Raw genomic sequence first — 21,762 nt, 5'->3', positions numbered from 1 at the left:
TCACGGAAAACCCTGAAACACAGCTTGCATCAGACATTAGCATAAGGATTCTGATTTAAGAAGTGATGTAGAATAATTGCCTAAATTTTATCTTCGAACGTTTATCTTTCTAGTTGCAACCTATATCTATCACATTCAATATACAAAATATAGGACGGATTTGTTTACAAACATTGAAATTAGATACAATACACTCAATCACAATGGGGGAGTGGCGGTGGCAGTTCCCGCTCTTACGTATTTAGGATCCTCCCCCCTCCTTCCGCTTTCTGATGCAATTTCAAACACTCTTTATTAGTGGGAATTCGGAAACACCCATTACATTGAATTGACATACACACAGGAGAGGGTCGAGTTATCCTGTGAATGACTGGGATATAATCTGTTTCGTAAAAATATTTATATATATACACACACACACTTAAGTGTGTTTGTGTATTTCAGTCGAACTAATATTCAAAGAGGCTCCTTTAGAGATAGTCTTCACAGAACAAGCCGCTTGAAATACATCGACCTTTGCTGAATTCTGCACTCTCTTATACTCGACATTTTTGGATGTAAATAACAATGTTTTTTTAAACGTCAGCCTGAAGTACAACAGAAGAGCAGAAGTAAACCGCGTCCGAAGACTGTCGTATTGGAGGAGGTGAGCGATAGATTCAAACTACCTGCGTAGTTTTATTGTAGAAATGATTTCGTACATTTTCCAACCGTTCATGTAGGTACTTAATTTGTACTGTATTTTATTCAGAGATTTCTCTGTGGCGTGTATTGCGATAGCCGGCAGAGGAGGATGATGCAACTGGCCCAATGCCGCCGGTGCGTTTTCCGGAAATTAGAATCTCCTTTCAACGATCACATCGTTTTAAATTGCGATATTTACATTTCGTACATAATGTATGAGCACATAGCCCGATTTTACATTATTCTATCCATCCATTGTCTAAAATAAACTGGAGCTTTAATCAGCCATGTAGAGAAATCCGTGTTATTATCTCAGCCTTCACCTGACGAGATGAATGGGACACGGTAGAGGGAGAGGCGAAGTGTTTTGGTCGCAATGATTAGTTATTCCCCCTTCCCCTCACATTAGAAATTAACAGTAATGTGTAGAATAGTATATTTTAATGTTTAATGCGGGCTACTCTCTTGGTTTGAATGGATTCAGGGCTTTGCTGATGATCGTGCAGACAATGGCATGTTGCTGTTCTTCAGTATTTTTCCATTTGGGATCAGTGGGTGGCTGATACCTACCACAAGTCATGTGAAGAGAGACTATTAAGTCGGTTATTGACATTTCACTATTTCCCCCAGGATAGCCCAGACAAAGCTGAGAGAAAAGGCGTGTCACTGGCCGAAAGCACCCGAAACACACATTGCTGGCTGGCTGCACCAGAAAAGCAACAAACTTAAAATTGGAAGTGTCTCGCTGAAGCCGTCTCACCATGACCATAACGGAGATGAACAGATTTAACATTACGCCTGATGACGACACTAGCAGCACTAACAGTAATGACTATCCTCCCACTAAAAAGATACCCATCAATAGGTAAGGGATATCTGCCGATTTCTGATCATGAGAAATATTCGTTTAACTGAATAAAATGATCTAATTAATAGAAATGTTCTTACTGCATTATACGCGTCACGTGGCTTAATGAATAATTCAAACTCAGCTCGTGATCTGAGCCGTTAAAAATTAATGATTTGCATTTAGTGTAAAACTCTATACCAGGAATAATACCACCATTTTGTTTTCCTTTTCCAGTCAATATGGCGATAATGATCCAGAAAGCCAGAATTTTCTGTCAAATGTATACATTGGGAAAAAGAAATTTGAAGAATATGTGAGTACTCTATACTCTTATGCTGTTTATTGTCCGCATTTGGAATGTGCTCCAGCAGCCGTGACTTTCTAAATATGTTTATCATTCTCCCCCTCTCTCTCTCTCTCCCCAGAGGACTGGCAATACCTCGTTTGGAATATCTGCATTTAACCTCAGCAATGCTATCATGGGCAGTGGTATTCTTGGATTGGCATATGCCATGGCTAACACTGGCATTATACTTTTTGTGTAAGTGTTTGGAAGATGGCAAAACAAACGGCACATGCTTTGTAAGATGCAGTTGCTAACCTGCTGACACTGCAGTGCAGTACTGACTGCAGCAGAAGCCAATGCGGTCCTTTGCTATACGACTTCCCCACTGTTTAATCATGTGCCAAGGAAGGAGGGGCTATGACAGGGTTTTAAACTGTACATTTTTTCGAAAATAATTCTGCACTTTACACATCCTATTATTGCAGATAATTTCACTAGCAACACCAAATATGGGAGTTAATTAATCGTTGGTAGCTGGATATAAAACTGCTTTGGAGATAGTGAAGTGATAATTTAATTAGGGCTACAAATGAATGTAAAAAATGAATTTTTAACCTTAGTACATTAGAAAGTTCAGAGATAAATTTTATTCATTCTTTTACTCTGACCTCACTGGGTAACTTAAATCTATTATTTTATCCCAAACTGGCACCTTAACCATAATAGAGTAAGCTACATGTGCAAATATTTGAAGAATAGGCTGAGTGATCATGGGACAGTTCTGTTTATTCTGGCTTTGTATATTTTGTGAAGAAGAGGCTGAGTGATCATGGGACAGTTCCATTTGGATTGCTTATCCATTCTTTTAAAGATGAGTCATTTTGGGAATAGCTTTCTCCTGTCACAGTCACTGGTGAAGATGACCTTCAGTAATAGTGCATTGTATGCTGAGAGAGGCCTTGTAATGTTCTCCTAGTGTGGGAGGGAGTTAAAGGTATGTTTACGAACAAAGGAGTTTGTGGCAACCAGTTGGATTCAGTTTTTAAGCTTGAGTTTAGATTCATACAATGTCCAATGGTCATACAGGAGACACTACTGTAAACATGGGTTTATTATGTGACACAGAACAGCCAGCATAATGGCCCATGTGATTTACTTGATGCCTTTCCAAGTCTAATTCATATACCTCTTGCTAACAAGTGAGATTATTGACCAATTCTCAATTGAGGTATTTCAAATATTTGTCCAGGCGGCGGCTGCCTGTTTAGAAAGGCTGTATTTCTTTGATGACTCAAGAGATAAAAATAAGGGCACTCCTAAACTTCCATATGAAAGCAAATAATTTGGTGATTAACTGAATGTGTAAGATTGTCTCTCCCAAAGTGACAAAGATGTTGATACAGTGAGTCATCAATGAAAGGAATTGGTTTCTTGTGAGAATGATGTACGTCTGAGTTCAATTAAAAAAAGTTTAGAAACTATTGAGGAAGTTGCTATGTCAATGTACTGATTGATTGTAACATTAGCTTTGTACAAGTTCAAGAAAAGTGCTGCCCTTGTAATGGGAGGATAAAAATACAACAAAAAGATTAATTAATTTACCTCATATAATTAATTTACATATGGATTTTACCTTGTACATCTAGGGTTTTCTTTACATCTAATAATGCAAAGTTGTACAGTTCTATTGTTTATTCCAGGGTAACAGCAGAGAATGTGAATGTAAACTTAAAATGGAATCATTTGTCAGTGAGGGAAATGGGTAGCTAGTGTGCATCTCTGCAATGGTTTGATAACATAATGAGTGGTTGTAATAATGATCATTTGCTGAAATGTTATTCCTACAAAACCTCTGAGTAATCTTGGTATGACTTGTGATGTTGCCATACCAACAGGAAAAAATGAAATTTCAGTATAAAATTGGATAAAGACATAATGGGGTTATAGGGCATGATATTTCCAAAAATACATACTTACTGTTCATGAGTTAAGTTAGAAGCTGCTCTGAGGAACTGATCTTGCATTGTTTAAGTAGCAGAGACAGGGAAAGAATTGTGAAGGAAGTATCTTTTGAAATTGAGAAAGAAGACTATGTGAAAATTCAGTGTGACCTGAAATTCATTTGATGCCCATCATGGTGCAATAATGGAAATCAAACATAAAGATCACTTCAGAGTGTTACAAATAACCAACAGTTTCAAATGGGGAAAAATCTGCTAAAGTCTGATATTTCTTACAAAGTAAATTTCACTGTAAAAGCTGTCCCAGTGTCAGTGGCATTCTAATAATTCAGAGAAAAGATAGCTAAAACTTGATTTCAACCCTTAAATTTAACCTTCTAAATTAATTCTGAACTTTGATGCCAGCCAGCCAATTTGTTTTAAAGTGAAATGGTAACATTTCACACTCACTTTAGTTTCTTACAACCAAAGGCTTAATTTGATAATGTTGCAGTGAGGTACTCAGATGTTAATGTAAATTATATTTCAAACATTATTGAACAACATATGATCCCTTGTAAAGCATCACGTAAGAGCAATGTTACCACTTTTCTATTTTCCAGTATCCTTTTGAGTGCTGTATCAGTCTTCTCGCTATATTCTATACATCTCTTACTGAAGACTTCAAAAGAAGGAGGTAATTAATAAGCTTATTTGTTTAAAAACATGGATCTATTGATTGGAATTAAACATATAAGCAGAAACATTAATTTAACTTTTCTTTTTGTTCTAGGTTCATTGGTCTATGAACAGCTTGGCCTGAAAGCATTTGGATTGCCTGGTAAATTGGCAGCATCATTGTCAATCACAATGCAGAACTTTGGAGGTAAGGTTCCAGTAGTTCTGTAAAGTATTCTTTCATTTAAAAATAATTTCATCTTTAAGGTCTTCTTGTTTTAATCTGAAGACTTTTAAATGAAGCATTAAAGTGTAGAGAGTCTAAGTTAGTTTTATTTCTTATTACTCTCTATTTTTGCCCTGTTTCTTACTACAGCTACATCAAGCTACCTCTACATAGTGAAATATGAGCTACCAATTGTCATTCAAGCTTTCCTCGGACTTGAGGAAAAAACTGGGTATGTTGAATTACAAGCTTAGTTTTCGGCACACTGTGTTAAACTATGCACCAGAACATTTCAAAACTTTTCCAGAAACCTTTTCAATAAATACTTCAGTGATGATTATCACTGCAGTTAAAAGTCCAGCATGACACATAATGATAGAAAAATGCAAAGGTTTGGATGAGTATGCAAAGGCTCAAGCTTGATTAATGTCATTTCCAGGACACAAGTGTAAAGGAGAGCAAAATGGGATATGTCCCATATCAAGGGATATGGGGACAAGGCAGGAACCGGGTATTGATAGTAGATGATCAGCCATGATCTCAAAATGGCGGTGCAGGCTCGAAGGGCCGAATGGTCTACTTCTGCACCTATTGTCTATTGTCAAAATAATAGTTACTCTATTAATCGTTAAGTAGTAGTGGTGGTTGTTGGTGTGGAGCAGTGGGTGGAGGTGCTGATCAACCTTACTGCTTGGGGAAAGTAACTGTTTGAGTCTGGTTTTTAAGGTAGTATTTAAGGATGTTTAAAATCCTTTGCAGAAGCTGTCTTTCTAACAGTTGCAAGGCAAAGTAGAATGTTACGATTCGCTAAAGATAATTATGTTCTTGATGCCTTGTATTCTGCTGGAGATCACTATTCTAAGCACATCAATCCTGAAGCACTGAATTTTTCCAGTAAAGTCCCATTTCATATCTTATAAAACTCGTGTTTTTTGCAGGCTAATTTTAACATGTTTGAGGATTTCCAGCTGCAATGTGCACCCTTGCAACTCAATGATTAGTTTCCATGGAAAACTGTTAGTCAGCCTAATCACACAAGTGGTATAGTAGGAGGCCATGACATGTTTGTTTTCATGTGATACTTTGCATGTGCAATGCCACATACATTGTTTTGTTCTTTTTGCAGGAAGTGGGAGAGGACAGTGTGTCTGTATGCCTGGCATATCAAAACAGAGCACTGAGATCATTCTGTGTAGTGGACAGCCTCTGCAGATTGAGCAAATACATTTACACTTGAGCTGTGAAGTTTTCATAATATTCCCAATGAGGTCATTTAATGATTTTGTCCCACATCCTGACAAGTTAATTGTCCCAAGTAAATTATCAGTAATATATTTCTAAGTTATTTGATGTACAGTGATGACCTAGTGTGTTGACACAAAACCTCAACAAACAAGCCCACATGAATATAAACTCCCTCAAATCAAATAAAATTATATATTTGATAATCTTTAAAAAATAATGAGTTGCCTCAATAGAATAAAATGTTTGTTTCACTTTAGGAACTCTGTACTTTATCTGAGAATCTGCATTGTCATATCACACAGAGGCAAAATAATTCAAAATTAAAATCAGAATACAAAAATTTCCACTTTTTAAGTAATTTCAGTGGAAGGATTAGTGTACAATTATACATACATGAACAATACCAGTAATTGATAATATATTAAAAATAACATACTAAACAGTGTAATTGTCTATACAGTAATTAATATGTTGCACAGATAAACAAACATGGAAGACCTCAAGCAGAACCTATGGATATATTGTGACCATTACCTGTGACCACCACTTGTAGCAATGCCACCAATGACGAGTGCCCTTCACCACTGGTAATGAACCAGTTAACTTGAATCAGTGAAATGATTGTCACGTTCCTCTCAGCTTGAACCAGTCTGGCTATTCCTCTCTGACTCTATCATTAACAAGGGTGTTTTTGTTCATGGAACTGCCACTCACTACTTGTTTTTGTTTTTTGCACCATTCTCTGTAAACTCTAAGAGACTTGTGTGTGAAAATCCCAGGGGATCAGCAGGTCAGTTCCTGAGGTACATAAACCACCACCTCTGGCATCAACAAGGTCAAAGTCACTTGGGTCACATTTCTTCCTCTCCTATTCTGATGTTTGCTCTGAACAACAACTGAACCTCTTGACCATGTCTGCACACTTTTATGCATGGAGTTGCTGCACATGATCGGCTGATTAGATAATTGCATTAATGAGCAGGTGTGCATGTGTACCTGGTTACAACTTGTTTTGCCAGTTTGTTGGAGTAGGTCTCAGGTGTCATGTGGTTAATGAATGTTTTGGATGGGTTTTATCTAGTACCATGTTTTGTGTGAGTTTGTTTGGTGTAAACCTACAATCTGCTTAGAACTGGTCCCATGTTTTTGATGTTTTTCCTTTCGTGGAATTTAGAGAAATCTAATGCAGCTGGGTGTTAACATGAAATTTAAATTGCAAAATCAACTAAGCAATTCATCCTACCATGTCTGTAATTGAGATGTTCAATACTAAAGTGAAAAATTCTCAGTCATAATGTTCAAAATAAGACTAATAATATTTGTTTTTCATTTTCAGACATTGGTATCTGAATGGTGACTACTTGGTCCTTATGGTGTCTATAATTATAATTCTTCCTTTATCCCTGCTGAAGAATTTAGGTAAGTTGTTTACTCTGAAAGAAGAGGGCAATAAGAATATACTTCTGTAAATCTAGCACTTCATATAGACATCACCTATTCAGTTTGGAAGTAGCCAGTTTGGTTTTGTGCGAGTCATTTGCATAGGAATATCAAAGCTTGATCTTCACACCAAACTTACAGTCTTGTATACCAAATGCATCGTTTTCCTTTTACTTCAACATGTTGTGATATGCAGAACTTAGTTATCATAAAGACAAGAGATTCTGCAGATGCTGGAAATCCAGAGCAGCACACAAAATGCAGGAGGAACTCAGCAGGTCAGGCAGCATTTTTGGGAAGGAATAAATAGTCAACATTTTAAGCTGAGACCCTTCACCAGGTCCTGATGAAGTATCCTTCCCAAAATGATGGTTGTTTATTCCTCTCCATAGATCCTGCCTGACAGAGTTGTCTCAGATGATTTAGGAGCAGCAGAATTCACATCATATCCACCCACTTCTTACATGGCACATATTTCCGTGCATATACTTTAAATTTGGTCTTGATGCAAGAATGTCGCACAACTTTGGCTACAAAACTGCACAAAGTTGAGGACTAATGTATTTAATTTATTAAATTTATTAATTTATTTAATTTATCAGATTTTTCAGGCAACTTTCTATCAGCTCAGATGAAGGGTCTCAGCCTGAAACGTTGACTATTTACTCTTTTCCATAGAAATAGCCTGTCCTGCTGAGTTCCTCCAGCATTTTGTGTGTGTTGCTTTCTATCTATGTATCTAACTACTTGAATGTTTATATATTTTAAGACCAATTGAAAATACCTTTATGAAGAATACACTTCCAATTTAATTGTTTAAATTATCCATTCAAAAATAATTGAAGTTTACTATTGTCACTTACAAATTTTTTCACTTATTTTTCAGGTTACTTGGGCTACACAAGTGGGCTGTCCCTTCTCTGTATGCTTTTCTTCCTAATAGTTGTAAGTATTGTTTGAAAAGTCTAGAAATAGTATGAAATATTGAATGACAGAATTATAATTTCAAAGAGTGTTATTGCCTTTAATTTTATGCTATTGTCCCTAATTCTAGTCCCTAATTGCCCTTGAGAATTTGTTGGTGAGACACCATCTCTGTCAGCTGCAATGTTCTGAGATTTAAACCCAATGACAACAAGTATGGACTGGTCCCATAAGAACCTGAGAACGAGCTTTTCGTGTCTATTTTCCTATGGAAATTGCATTATTCTCATAAGATTTTCAACATTTAAATTAATAAAATCATAATTGAGTATCACAACACTTTGATAATTATTTCGTAGCTTTGGTAGCCAAATTCAACATCAAAAGACTTTGGTAGTTATTTTATTTCCCCCAGGTAACTTCAATGTTGGTATTAATCCTCTGGTTCACTTTTGAGGTATATTGACACAAAACATGCATTGAACTTGTACTTTTTCTGTTGTAGGTCACATTAAAACTGTCATCTGAGATTGTGAGGGGCAGGAGAATTTATAAAGTCGATAATAATGTATCTTTTGATGTCAAGGATAGGTGTTTACAATTTAACGGCACTCTCACCTCTGCTGTGGTTTATTTTTATTTATCTGTATTTTAATTTTCACTTTCTAAATACTTGCAGGTGATTCACAAGCACTCTCAGATCCTTTGTCCATTGCCCCTTCTGGACCAGGAACTAGGGAACGCAACTTTGAATTTAACTATAATGATGACAGCAACATCTGCATATGAAGCAGTTGCCAGTGTATCAGAACCCAGCTTAGCACACAACACAACAGATGAAAACATCTGTAAACCACAGTATTTTGTCTTCAATTCACAGGTAAGGATAAGTCAATTGTAAAAATGTACTTTCACATTGATACAAAGGACAATAGTTTATTTTCTATGGGATTTATTATGTATTTATGACATCATTAAAAAAGTAAGTTTATTATTAACGTACATATGTGTCACTATATACAACTCTGAGATTCATTTTCTTGTGGACATTCACAGTAAATACAAGAATAGAATCTATAAAAAGACAACATACATCAACCAGTGTGCAAAAGACAACAAAATATGCAAATACAACATACATAATGATAAAAATAACAATAAATAAGCAATAGATATTGAGAACATGAGATGAAGTGTCCTTGAAAGTGAGTCCATAGTTGGTGGGTGAATAAAGCTAATCCCTCTGGTTCAAGAGACTGGTGGTTAAAGGGTAATAACTGTTCCCGAACTTGGTGGTGTGGGTCCTGAGGCTCATGAACCTCCTTCCTGATAGTTGAGAGGTAATGACTGTTTTTGAACCTGGTGGTGTGTGTACAGTTCAGTGTTAGGGTGAGTGAAGTTAATTTCTCTGGTTCAAGAACCTGATAGTTGGGTGTGACAGCTGTTCCTGAACATGGTGATGTGGGTTCTAAGGCTTCTATACCTCCTTACAGATGGTTGAGGGGTGACATTGTTCCTGAGGGTTCATGGGTGACGCCTTGTTACTGAGGGTTGAGGGGTGATGCCCTGACCATGAGGGTTGAAGGTTGACGTCCTGTCCCTGAGGGTTGAGGGGTAATGCCTGTCATGTGATTCATCGTGGTTACAATGATTTTACTATCAAGAGACAAAGTAAATATCACCGATGCCCAATTTTTATTTTGATAGCTCCTGCCTTGAATAGTTCTGCTATGATATAGTTTATCAAATAAATCTTACTGATCTTTCCATTTTCCTTTCTATTTCAGACCGTCTATGCTGTGCCAATTCTGACATTTGCCTTTGTGTGTCATCCGGCTGTACTTCCCATCTATGAAGAACTCAAAGAGTAAGAACCCTTTTATTAATACTGCACATGCCATGGGTTCCCAGGGATAAGGGATCTTTTCTCATTCAGTAGACAAGTTCTCCATTAAATCTGATCTATTTCATAGACTACAGTTGTCTGCAGGTAAACTGGACACTGAGGTGAAAACTGAGTTGCAGTTGCTATAAAAGCATATTGGACAGATTAGGGTGGACCTTTCCCCCGTTTGCATTAAAATGTGCAATATCTGATGCTAACATTAGATTCTATGAGTGAAAAAAACATTCAGTTCTCCTGCAGGATGTTACTCATCGAAAGCACCAATAAAATTTGTCTGAAATGTCATGCTCCTGTTGATTTTCTAGATTAAATATTCAGTATCATATTTTGAAGCAGAAACTTGATAATAGGTTATTGAAATTGACTTATCGATTTGTAAATATGTATCGCTCAAATTAACTGTTAATTACACTGGAATGAATTAATCAAAACAATATTTTCTTTCTCTCTTAGCCGATCCTGCAAGAAAATGCAAAGAGTTTCCAATGTTTCGTTTTTTTTTATATTTGTTATGTACCTGTTGGCTGCACTTTTCGGTTACATGACCTTCCTTGGTAAGTCCCATATAACACTATCTTCCCCTTATCTTCTAATCTGTTAAACCAGCATCCGTTGCTCAATTAAAGTTCCCCTGGCAGTAGAGTATTATTGAGGTTAAGTAGCCATTCTCACATAAGGCATTTCAGCTGTGTAATCATAGAAAGTGTATTTGATGTGAGAAGAGTCAGGATATAGCTTCAGAAAAATTAAATTTTCACATTTGGATAGTCTGAAAGTCTGAATCATAAAATTTAATAATTGTATCTGTTGTAGTTTCACTACTGCTTTCCATTTGAGCCATGTCTAGTTGCAAGCACTTTTACCTCTGAATCAGAAAGCTATGGATTAATAGATTGGCGCACAGGCTGATAGCAGTATGGTATCAAGACAGTGCATACTGTGCCATCTTTTTATTTGATGTTGCCTTAAAATCAAACAAGTCTGATGTCTCTGGTTGATGCAAAAGATTTTTGTAATATTTTGACAGCTGGGGGAATTTTCTCTAACTGAAATGGAAAAAAAATGACAAATGCTGGTATTAAGTAAAAACAGGAAATGCAGGGAAAGCTCAGCCGCATCTATGGTGAGAGAAACAGAGTTAATGTTTCAGTTTATTAACCCTTAGTCACAGGTATTTCTCTGAATATTTGCAAAGTATTTCAATTTAATATAACAAACTCACTAGAGACCTTTAAGAATTTTGGCTTGCGGTGTTATCTTTCATTATAGAATTAAAAAGAAAATCAAGCTTTAAATGAAACCTCATGATCTTCTCTTCCACAGGTGAAGTGGAGCCTGAGTTACTTCACACATACTCGAAAGTGCACCGATTTGACATGGTGCTGCTTGTTGTTCGTCTGGCAGTTCTTGTAGCTGTTATTTTGACAGTTCCAGTCGTTCTTTTTCCAGTAAGTACACTCCATAGGAAGAGATTGATACCAGACTAAAAATTGGCCTTCAATTACATATACTGGAAACATGACTTTCACTCGTATGAATTGCTCGCAGCTTCTGAAATTTAGTTTTAGGGAAGTGCACAGATCCAAATTTCAGAAGCGAAATACAACATATGCTACACACACAACCAAGAAATAAGTTCTATCAATAATTTATCCTATTTGTTTTACTTAAGTGCAGTTGTAAATTAATGTTAGTTCTTGCTTTAGTTCAATAGTTTGTTCTAACTACAATGAATTATACATAATTTAAGTAAATCAAAAATGTATGAACCTGTTTGATTTAGAGTTAAAATTATACAACAGTTAAGCAGATAAATCTTTGTTATCTGATTTTTATCCCCTGGTATGAATTGAAGGCTGGTTAAAACTTGCGTCCAGTTTTGCACCCTATATCTCAGAAAGGATGTGTGGTCATTGGAGAGAGTCCAGAGGAGGTGCACAAGGGTGATTCTGGGAATGAAGGGGCATTTGGCAGCTTTCGTGCCTATACTCACGGGAATTTAGAAGAATGCGTGGGGATCTCATTGAAACTTACCAAATGTTGAAAGGACTAGATAGGGTGGCTGTGGAGAAGATATTTCCTATGGTGGGGGTATCCAGAACTAGAAGGCACAGCCTCAGAATTGAAGGATGACCTTTTAGAACAAAGAGGAATATTTTTACTAAGAGAGTAGTGAGTCTGTGGAATGCTCTGCCACAGACTGCGGTGGAGGCCAGGCCCATGGGTATGTTTAAGGCAGAAGTTGCTAGTTTCCTCATCAGTTAGGGAATCAAAGGATGTGCAGCTGTATGGGGCTGAGTGGGATCCGGGATCAGCCATGATGGAATGGTAGAGCAGACTTGATGGGCTGAAAGGCTTAATTCTGCTCCAACGTCTTATGGTGTACCTCTTGCAGAGAATCTTTATTTTGGTTCACACTCAATGAACTCTGTGCTTTGTTCTCAAATTGCCATCATTCACAGAAATAAAAGGCAAATGTTTAATATAACTATAAAATGATTGTCCAAAGAGTTGTACCCAAAGAGTACAGATTCCGTTTCTTTAGACTTCAGGAAGACCTCTTATTCTAGGAGTTAGCCTAGTGAATCCAATGTTAGAGTATCCTTTCCCAAGAAAAAGGAACAAACTGCATGGTATTCCAGGTGTACCACCACCCATAACACCATAAGACATTGAAGCAGAATTAAGCCATTCAGTCCATCAAGTCTGCTCCACCTTTTTATCATGGCTGATTCATTTCCTTCTCAACCCCATTCTCCTGCCTTCTCCCCGTAACTTTTCACACCCTGACTAATCAAGAACCTACCAACCTCTGCCTTAACTACACCCAATGATCTGACTTCCACAGTCACATGAATTCTACAGATTCACCACCCTCTAGCTGAAGAAATTCCTCATTATCTCCATTCTAAATGGATATGCCTCTATTCTGAGGCGGTGCCCTCTGGTCCTAGATTCCCGCCCATTCTCAACATCCACTCTGTCTAGGCTTTTCAACATTCGATAGGTTTCAATGAGATTCCCCGCCCCCCCCCTTCTAAATTCCAGCAAGTAGAGGTGCAGAACCATCAAACGGTGCTCATATTAACCCTTTCATTCCCAGAATTATGAACTTCCTCTGGACCCTCTCCACTGCCAGCACATCACTTCTTAGATACAAAACCCAAAACTGTTTATAATATAGTGTGGTCTGACCAATGCCTTATAAATCTCAGTATTACATTTTTGTTTTTATATTCCAGTCCTCTTGAAATGAATGCTAACATTGCATTTGCATTCCTCACCACCAACTCAGCCTGCGAGTAAAACTTTAGGGAATCCTGAATGAGCATTCGCACCTCTAAATTTTTGAATAGTCTATGGCTTTATTCCTTCTTCCAAAGTGCATGACCATAAACTACCTGACACTATATTCCATCTGCCACTTCTTTGCGCATTCTGCTAATCTGTCGAAGTCCTTTGCAGCTTTCCTGATTCTTTAACACTATCTGCCCCCCTACTTATCTTTGTATCATCTGCAAACTTGGCCACAAAGCCATCAATTCCATCTCATATGAGTTCTCTCTTTTGGGATCCAGCACCAACCTGCCTGCATATTGAAATCCCCCATGGAACTATAACATTGTCCTTATTGCGAGCCTTTTCTGTCTCCTGTTGTAATTTAAATCCCACTTCCTGGCTGCAGTCAAAAGCCTGTATATAATTCCCATCAGGGTCCCTGCAGTTTCTTACCTCTGCAGAAGAATTCTACATCTTCCAATCCTGTGTCACGTATTTCAAAGGATTTGATTTCATTTTTCATCAACAGAACCCCTCCACCCCCTCTGCCTATCTGGTTGCCCTTTCAAAGCAGTGTGTATCCCTGGATGTTAAGCTCTCAACTATGTTCCTCTCTCAGCCATGACTCAGAGATGCCCACAACATCATACCTGCCAATCTGTAAGGGTGCTACAAACTTATCTTCCTTATTCCATATCCTACATGCATTCAAATATAACACTTTCAGTTCTGTATTCATCACCCTTTTCAATTTTGTCCCCCTTTTAGACTGCAACTCATCTCACTGACTGCAATTTTTCCCTATCAACAGTCTGTCCTTGCCAGGAATCTCCCTACACATTGCCTCTGTTTGTAAACCAACTACCACATTCAGCCCTATCACCCTGGTTCCCACCTGCTTGCCAAATTAGTTTAAATCCTCCCCAGCAGCTCTAGTAAACCTGCCCTCAAGGATATTGGACACCCTCGGGTTCAGTTGCCACCTGTCCTTTTTGTATAGGCCATACCATTCCCAGAAGGGATCCATTGATCCAGAAATCTGAACTCCTGACTCCCGCACCAGTTCTTCAGCCATGCATTCATCTGCCAAATCATCCCATTTTTACCTTCACAGACAGCAATCCAAAGATTACTACTCTGGAGGCCTTGCTTCTCAGCTTTTACCTAGCTCCCTGAATTCTCTCTTCAGGACCTCCTTGCTTATGACATTGGTTCAACTATGTACCAAGGCACTTCCACTTTGGAATGTCATGGGCCCAATCTGAGACATCCCTGACCCTGGCACTTGAGAGGCCTGGGTGGCAATATGTCATCCAGGTGTTTCTATACATATCACATATCACACAAGGAGCACAACACAACCCCCAGAGTCATTCTCAATGTTCTAACTATCTGGTCTCTGAATCTGGTCTCTGTTCTTCCGACTACGGAATCTCCTATCACCACTGCAATCCTCTTCACCTCTTTTTTTCCCTCTGAGCCACAGCACCAGATTCACTTCAGTGTCTACTCCCACACCCCCTGGTAGGTCATCCCTGGCAACAGTATCCAACATCATATACTTATTGAGGGGAATGGCCACAAGTGTACTGTACTGGCTGTCTAGTTCCCTTCCTTTTCCATTTACCTACCTCCTTCAACTTAGGGGTGACCATCTCTTGTAGCTGCAATCTATCATCTCAACAATTTTCCATGAGTCGAAGGTCATCAAGCTGCAGCTCCAGTACATTAGTACATTCTCTGAGGAGCTTCAGCTCGGTGCACCTGTTGCAGATGTGGTTATCCGGGTGGCTGCAAGTCTCCCAGATTTCCCACATATCACACAAGCACAACACAACTCCCAGAGTCATTCTCAATGCTCTAACTATGCCCTAAGAATGAAGAAGAAGAAGAAACTCACCTAATACTTAACCTCGCTCAAGCCTATTCTTGCCAAAGCCTGATGAACGAAAACATCCCCACTCTAATACTGGTCCACTCCAACAATGGCTGCTCCAAAAAATGGAACTCCACTTGTCCCTGTCTTATTTTTATTTGCCCTTGTTAATGAATTGCAACTGCCCCGCCGAAAAAAGCCAAAAATCCTGCCAAGGCTCCTTATTTACATCTCTCATTCATGGACCTCTTTCCCATCCTACACAATTTTAACAATATTTTTACTTCAAAACTCTAAATCCTTTCCAATAAAGACCAAAAATACCATTTACCTTCTTAACTACTTGCTGCATCTGCTTGCAAACTTACTGCAACTCATAAAGATCTTATATGTGGTCACATAAGGGTCAACTCTGATAACGCGTCTAATAAAAGGCATAACTTGTTAAGTCCCATGTTGAAAAGGAAAACACATTGCATCATCATGATGCTTTTACTGTTAAAGCTGTCTTTCTTTGTGACCTGCCATCTGTTCTTGGTGGCATAAAATTGTTAGTGTTTTAACAAAGGTGGTGTTGCATCAACAACATGAAGTAATATTACCTTTTTTTTCTATAGATTCGCACCTCTGTTCAGCAGCTACTTTTCCCCAGCAAAAAGTTTAACTGGATACGTCACACTATAATCACTATTATAATTCTGATTGCCATTAATGCCCTAGTTATCTTTGTTCCGACCATCCGAGATATCTTTGGGTTCATAGGTAAGTGTATGCATAAAGTAATGTTTCCTATAATGCCTGCACTTGTTAAGCAAATGGATGGGACTTGATACAATATGACCTCTCTCCTTTCCATACTTCTTCTAGGTTCCTCTGCCGCGGCTATGCTAATCTTTATCCTGCCTTCTGCATTTTACCTCAGACTTGTAAAGAAAGAGTCAATGAAATCAATACAGAAGATTGGGGTATGTTAATAATCTAATTTTAAAGTGTAGTAAATAACAATAATGATAAACTTATATCATTTCAGCTTGTATTTAGAGATGTGTAGATTTGCTTAAGTTTACTTGTTTTATTTTATATCAACTTACTTACTTCCTGACCGTTACATCACTGGCATTTTGGGCAGCAATGAAAATCCTCCATCTCCATCTGTCCTTCTGCAGTAACAATTTAGATGAAAAATGTGTCCTCACGTTTTTCAATATACAAAGAGTCCAGTGGATTTTATAGCAGTTCTTAGAATATATAAAAATGTATGGCAAAAATAACGCTTCGTTCTTAGGCAGGCTACATAGTGGAGTGCTATTTATACTCCCCTGCTAAGATTAAATCTCTTCAGCCAACTTCACAAGTACATATGGAAAGAAATTTTCAAAAGCTGGGAAGCTTATTGTATTCAAGTACACTGAAGTGATGTAATATCTTTCCCTTTTTAACTGGTTCTGAATTGGAGCAGTATACATTTATATAAAACATGTAAACGGAAGTACCATATTAACTATCTTTTTTCTTCTCTCAGGCATTAATATTCCTGATCAGCGGTATATTTGTTATGTTTGGAAGCATGACACTCATCGTTCTTGACTGGACCCATAATGCATTGACGAATGATGGCCACTAAACTGTTACTGAAGAAAACTACATGTTCAATTAAATTATCACTCTTCAGAAGATTGATAATTATATTTATTTTCTCTGCCTTCAAATTCCTAAGAAGTTGGAAAGGCATTCATATTTACTGTCTTCCTAGAAGTTAGGAATAGTTGTCCAAAAAATTAAACCATTTATATTGGAATTGATTATTAAGAAACTTTGGTTCAGACAGTAATGATACCATTCGTAGAGAATGGTGTAAATGGTGTACAATATGTATTTATAAGGCCACATAAATGTTGGAACAAAATATTATAAGCCCTTAGAAAACTGATTCTTGTAGATACTGAAGCTAAATTCCCCAGGAAGTGGCCATAGATTTTACTGTATGTTAGTAGATTTAAACAATAGCACGTAAGCATTCAGTATTTTTGACCATTTTTAAACAAAACTGTCTTGTGGACATAGACTTGAGTATTTAATTTCAAGGCAGCAGCCTAAATTTTAAGTTCAGAGTTTTAAATACTATTGTTTAAAATGTAATGTTGATAAAAACAGCAGATTGACAGACAAGACACAGTGGAAAGTTTCGATTCTAAGGTAGCCTAGCTTGCCTTACAAAAGAACAGCACCATGGTCAGCATGGACAAGGTGGGCCAGAAGGGCCTAATCTTTATTTTTGCCTGGCTTTTCAAATATTCTGTCTGTTCTGGATAATAAGTCCTTGGATAAAGAAATCATGTAGAACTGGAGTTAGTGTAACTCAATAGGATATCAGTTGAGAGTTCTGGTTGTTCTTCACGTCCCCAAGCCAGTGGAACTAGAAAAGCCCAGCTTCCATCTGGGGTGTTAGATGAGTGATTAGACTTTGATTTACCTTATCCCAATGCTATCTAGAAAGAAATGGTTATATTGGAGATATTTAAGTGTGGGTTTGATCGTTGTATATCTGTATAAAATGACAGTCTGTACCTTTCATACAAGAGGAATAAGGAGTGATTACCGTCTCTATGGAGTTTGCACATTCTTTCTATGACCATGTGGGTTTCCTCCATGTGCTCCAGTTTCCCTCCCATTTCCTAAGGATGTGCAGTTGGAAGGTTAGTTGGTCATTGTAGATTGTTGCTAGTGAATAGGTGAGACAGAATTATGAAAATGGGAGGAATGTAGTGTCTGTGTAGATGGTCAGCATAGACTCAGCAGGCAAAAGGGCCTAATTTCAATATGTAGCTCTTTCGTTGTAACATCATATGACTGCCTAATTACAGCATATTGGAGATTTAGGAAATTTAACACTTGCAGCTATGTCTTGTCGAAGAATTTAGCATGTTTAAAGCATTTATTTGAAACCAAGCTGTCTTGTATAATAATGCTATTTATGGTGATGCATAATTGAGAACATTGCATCATGAATCCATTTCATAGTTAATGAGCTGATTGAAGCAGTTTTAGAACTTCAGGTACGTTACCATGTGGTGATGCATTTCTTCACATCTGTCACCTGTTCCACTTCCTGAAGGCCAATCTGTGAATGTGAATTGTAGACCGGAGAGAAGAGCCAATTTTGTTTTGCAGAGCCTACTTCTCTGCTAAATAAACATCAATAGTGCACTTTGTAGTGATGGAATTGAGCTCTTCACAAAGTGCACTCATGATGATTCATGGGCAGAAAACAAAGGAACATTGCATTCCTTCTGTATCACATGATGGAAGTCAAGCAGCAATTGTTGGGAGTTGATTGTAATGAATAATATGGTACTTAGAGCTAAAGCTAAAAAACACCACTAAAGCACTTCCTTTGTCTCCTTTTGCCACCTGTTGCCACTACAGAGAACAGCTATTGTTATCTAATTGACAGCAAGTAGTGGAATATGACAATGACAGAATTCAGTAGAGGAAAATGTGACATTGCTTTAAAAGTAATGCATAGTCAGTATTTACCTTTCAAATGTTCATAATCTTCTGCCTCCTGGAATTAAAGTGTTATTTTCTGCTGTTCCTATTTGGTTACTTGAAAGAAAACTTAACTATTGTGCTTCCTATGACAGTCCAACCTACTGCAATTTTTTTTAATTTGCTATTTGTCATAAAATATTTATAAAATTGAAGTAAATCAGTATAATTTAACATATTTATGACTGTAAATAAATGTACATAATTATTTGTAAATATATTGTCAATATTTAAGAGGTATTATTGTTCCTTTTAAGTTTTCCTGAAAAAATTACTGGACTTTCTTCAAAGTCACAGGTGAAAGCTGCGCAGTGGCTGAAGAATTTCCGCTAACAACTGGTAGTAAAAATTCTGTTTCAGTGCTTTGTTTTTATTTTGTTCAACATAACACAGTCTTGAGTGCTAAAACTGTGTGACATTTAATGCCAGTAAATGAACTCTTTGTACTGAGTTGACTGAACATCCGTTCTGTATTATTGGTTGTTGCTGTCAAACATAACCTCAGTTGTTCACCACAAAGTCATATCTAATTTTAATGCAAGTTTTAAATACAACACAGTCTACAAATACTGGAAGTCCAGAGTAATACCATTCCTTTATGGACATGAATAAGCAGTCAATGTTTGATCAGTCTTCATGAAGGTTCCAAAGCATCGACAATTTATTAATTTCCATTGATGCTGGCTGACCTGCTGAGTTCCTCCTGCATTTTGTGTCTATTCTTGATGAACTTTTGGTAATTAATAAAAGATGAATAATATTTTAAAAGTTCACTGTTAGAGGAAGCTTGAATCATTACCTTTTGCAAAATTGCAGAACAATTATAAATTTGAATTTGCTTTTTCATAACATTTTTAAAAAGTACGATGGTGAACTGTGACTTACAACTGAAATTTATGTTTCACAGACAATCACTTGCAGACAAAGCTTGTGTATTAATAATACTTGTGTAATTCACTCTATTTGTACCAGTGAAAGCATGCAGTACAGACAACTAACAAAGCATGACTGCTGACTTTGGCATATTCTTTTAATTGAATAACTGTTTGATGTATTTTTGGACACAATTAAAGAAGGCTTTCCCTGACATCTAGGTTATCCTGTATGTATATTTCTATACCGTTAACTGTGAAAGGCCTCCATTTGAATGGGGGAATTTTGGTTGTTAGCAAAGAGAGTGCATTATGATCAATGCTACACTCTTGTTTCAGTGAAACACCTGTTGTATTGTACATATTGTAAATAAAGTTATACTCAAACACTTGTGTTTCAATATTGCTACAAATGCCTGTCTTAATTATTAATTATTTGCAATATTTTTATATGAGATACCAAGGGGTGTAGGAGTGCTGCAGGTAATGGCTTGTACTAAGTAGCACTTAGATTTTTCAAACTATGCAAAGGCTGAGCTAGCAAAGCAAATGTGATGCAAATCATGAAGATAATTTAGCTGTATTTCATTGGAAACGTGCAAGGAAAACTGGAACTTTGAGTCATAAATGATCATCTGTTTCAGTAAAAATCTATTGCCTCTTTCCTAAAAATGTTAAATGACTTGACCCTACTGCCTTCTGTGACAGAGAATTCCATGGTTCCGCTCCTCTGAGATAAGGCATTTCTTCTGATTGCAGTAGTAAGTCTTTTGCCCTGTGACTCCTTGTAGAGCTCTCGGCCAAGGGAAGCATATTTCTCCTCCTCTTGTTTTTTTTATTAAATTCCTTTTCATTCTTCTGAGGCAAGGCACCTAACCTGGGGTCTACTGGCTCCTCAGGGCTCCATTTGCAACAAAGTATTTTTGCAAATCAGGATTTTCAACACTTGTAATCATTAAAACAAAAAGTTGAAATCGATGTATGTGCTTTGTCAAGACCATCCCACGGTATAATGTTCTTATTCTAGCTAAGCAACACTTTGCCTATATTTTAAATGTCTTATTATTGAATGTGTTAATAAAGAACATATCACAATTTTTTTTACTATTTTGCTAACTTGCAATATAATTGGTTTCTTTTGTAATACTATGTATTCTATTTTATATATTTAAATATGTTATCCTGAGGAAGGGTCCATAGGCTTTACTTGTCTGCCAGAGAGGTCCATGGTATAAAAATAAGATTGAGAGCCTCTGATCTAGGGTGGGGTGAATAAAGATCTAGTTAACCTCAATATTATTGTGACCCTTCACAACATTCCCTCTTTGGTTATTGTACTGGTTTATTATTTTCACATGTCCAGAGAAGCAGTGAAAAGCTTGTTTTGTTCATACAGATCAGATCATTCCACAGTGCATTGAGCTAGAATCAGGTAAAACAATAACAATGCAGAATAAAGTGTAACAGGCTGAGAAAAGTCCATCGCCCACCATCCATCCTCACTGCATTTTACAGAGGATGTATCGAGAGTACCCTGAGCAGCTGTATTACTGCCTGGTTCAGAAATTGCACCGTCTCGGATCATAAGACCCTGCAGCGGATAATGAGATCAGCTGAAGGGATCATCGGGGTCTCTCTTCCTGCCATTACAGACATTTACACCACACACTCCATGCACAAAGCTAACAGCATTGTGAAGGACCTCACGCACCCCTCATACAAACTGTTATCCCTCCTGCCATCTGACAAAAGGTACCGAAGCATTCGGGCTCTCGTGACCAGACTATGCAACAGTTCCTTCCCCCAAGCCATTATAGACTCCTCAATTCCCAGAGTCATATACTTGATTGTTTATTTATCAGAATTATTCACAAAGTTTAATGAGATCGAACTTCAATTTTAAGGAAATGATATAAATCTTAACAAAGTCAAAACAGTCAACTCCACATTTCTGTCCAAGTCACCGCTGTTTAAGCACAACAATGGTCATAGTGACTACCTACAATT

General features: G+C 37.4%; 1 protein-coding gene across 2 annotated transcripts; it reads left to right on the top strand.

The window, feature by feature from the left end:
• Positions 1-310: 310 nt before the first annotated feature.
• On the top strand, positions 311-20,142 carry slc38a2 (solute carrier family 38 member 2). Of its 2 annotated transcripts, none has more exons than XM_059977498.1 (16): positions 311-646; positions 1,320-1,549; positions 1,769-1,847; positions 1,960-2,075; positions 4,384-4,457; positions 4,554-4,646; positions 4,815-4,896; positions 7,246-7,328; positions 8,236-8,294; positions 8,953-9,153; positions 10,061-10,140; positions 10,633-10,733; positions 11,503-11,627; positions 15,952-16,096; positions 16,202-16,299; positions 16,857-20,142. In XM_059977498.1, exons 2-16 carry the CDS (start codon positions 1,446-1,448, stop codon positions 16,956-16,958), a joined length of 1,542 nt encoding a protein of 513 aa, XP_059833481.1. In that variant the 5' UTR covers positions 311-646; positions 1,320-1,445; the 3' UTR covers positions 16,959-20,142. The 2 variants fall into 2 exon arrangements, with proteins under 2 accessions (XP_059833481.1, XP_059833480.1); XM_059977497.1 differs by having other exon boundaries at positions 1,315-1,549.
• The last annotated feature ends 1,620 nt before the right edge of the window (positions 20,143-21,762 follow it).

The sequence above is a fragment of the Hypanus sabinus genome, chromosome 8, assembly GCF_030144855.1.
Source record: "Hypanus sabinus isolate sHypSab1 chromosome 8, sHypSab1.hap1, whole genome shotgun sequence".
Lineage (NCBI taxonomy): Eukaryota > Metazoa > Chordata > Chondrichthyes > Myliobatiformes > Dasyatidae > Hypanus > Hypanus sabinus.
The sequence above is the reverse complement of the archived record's forward strand: the minus strand, read 5'-3'. Positions and strand labels throughout refer to the sequence as shown.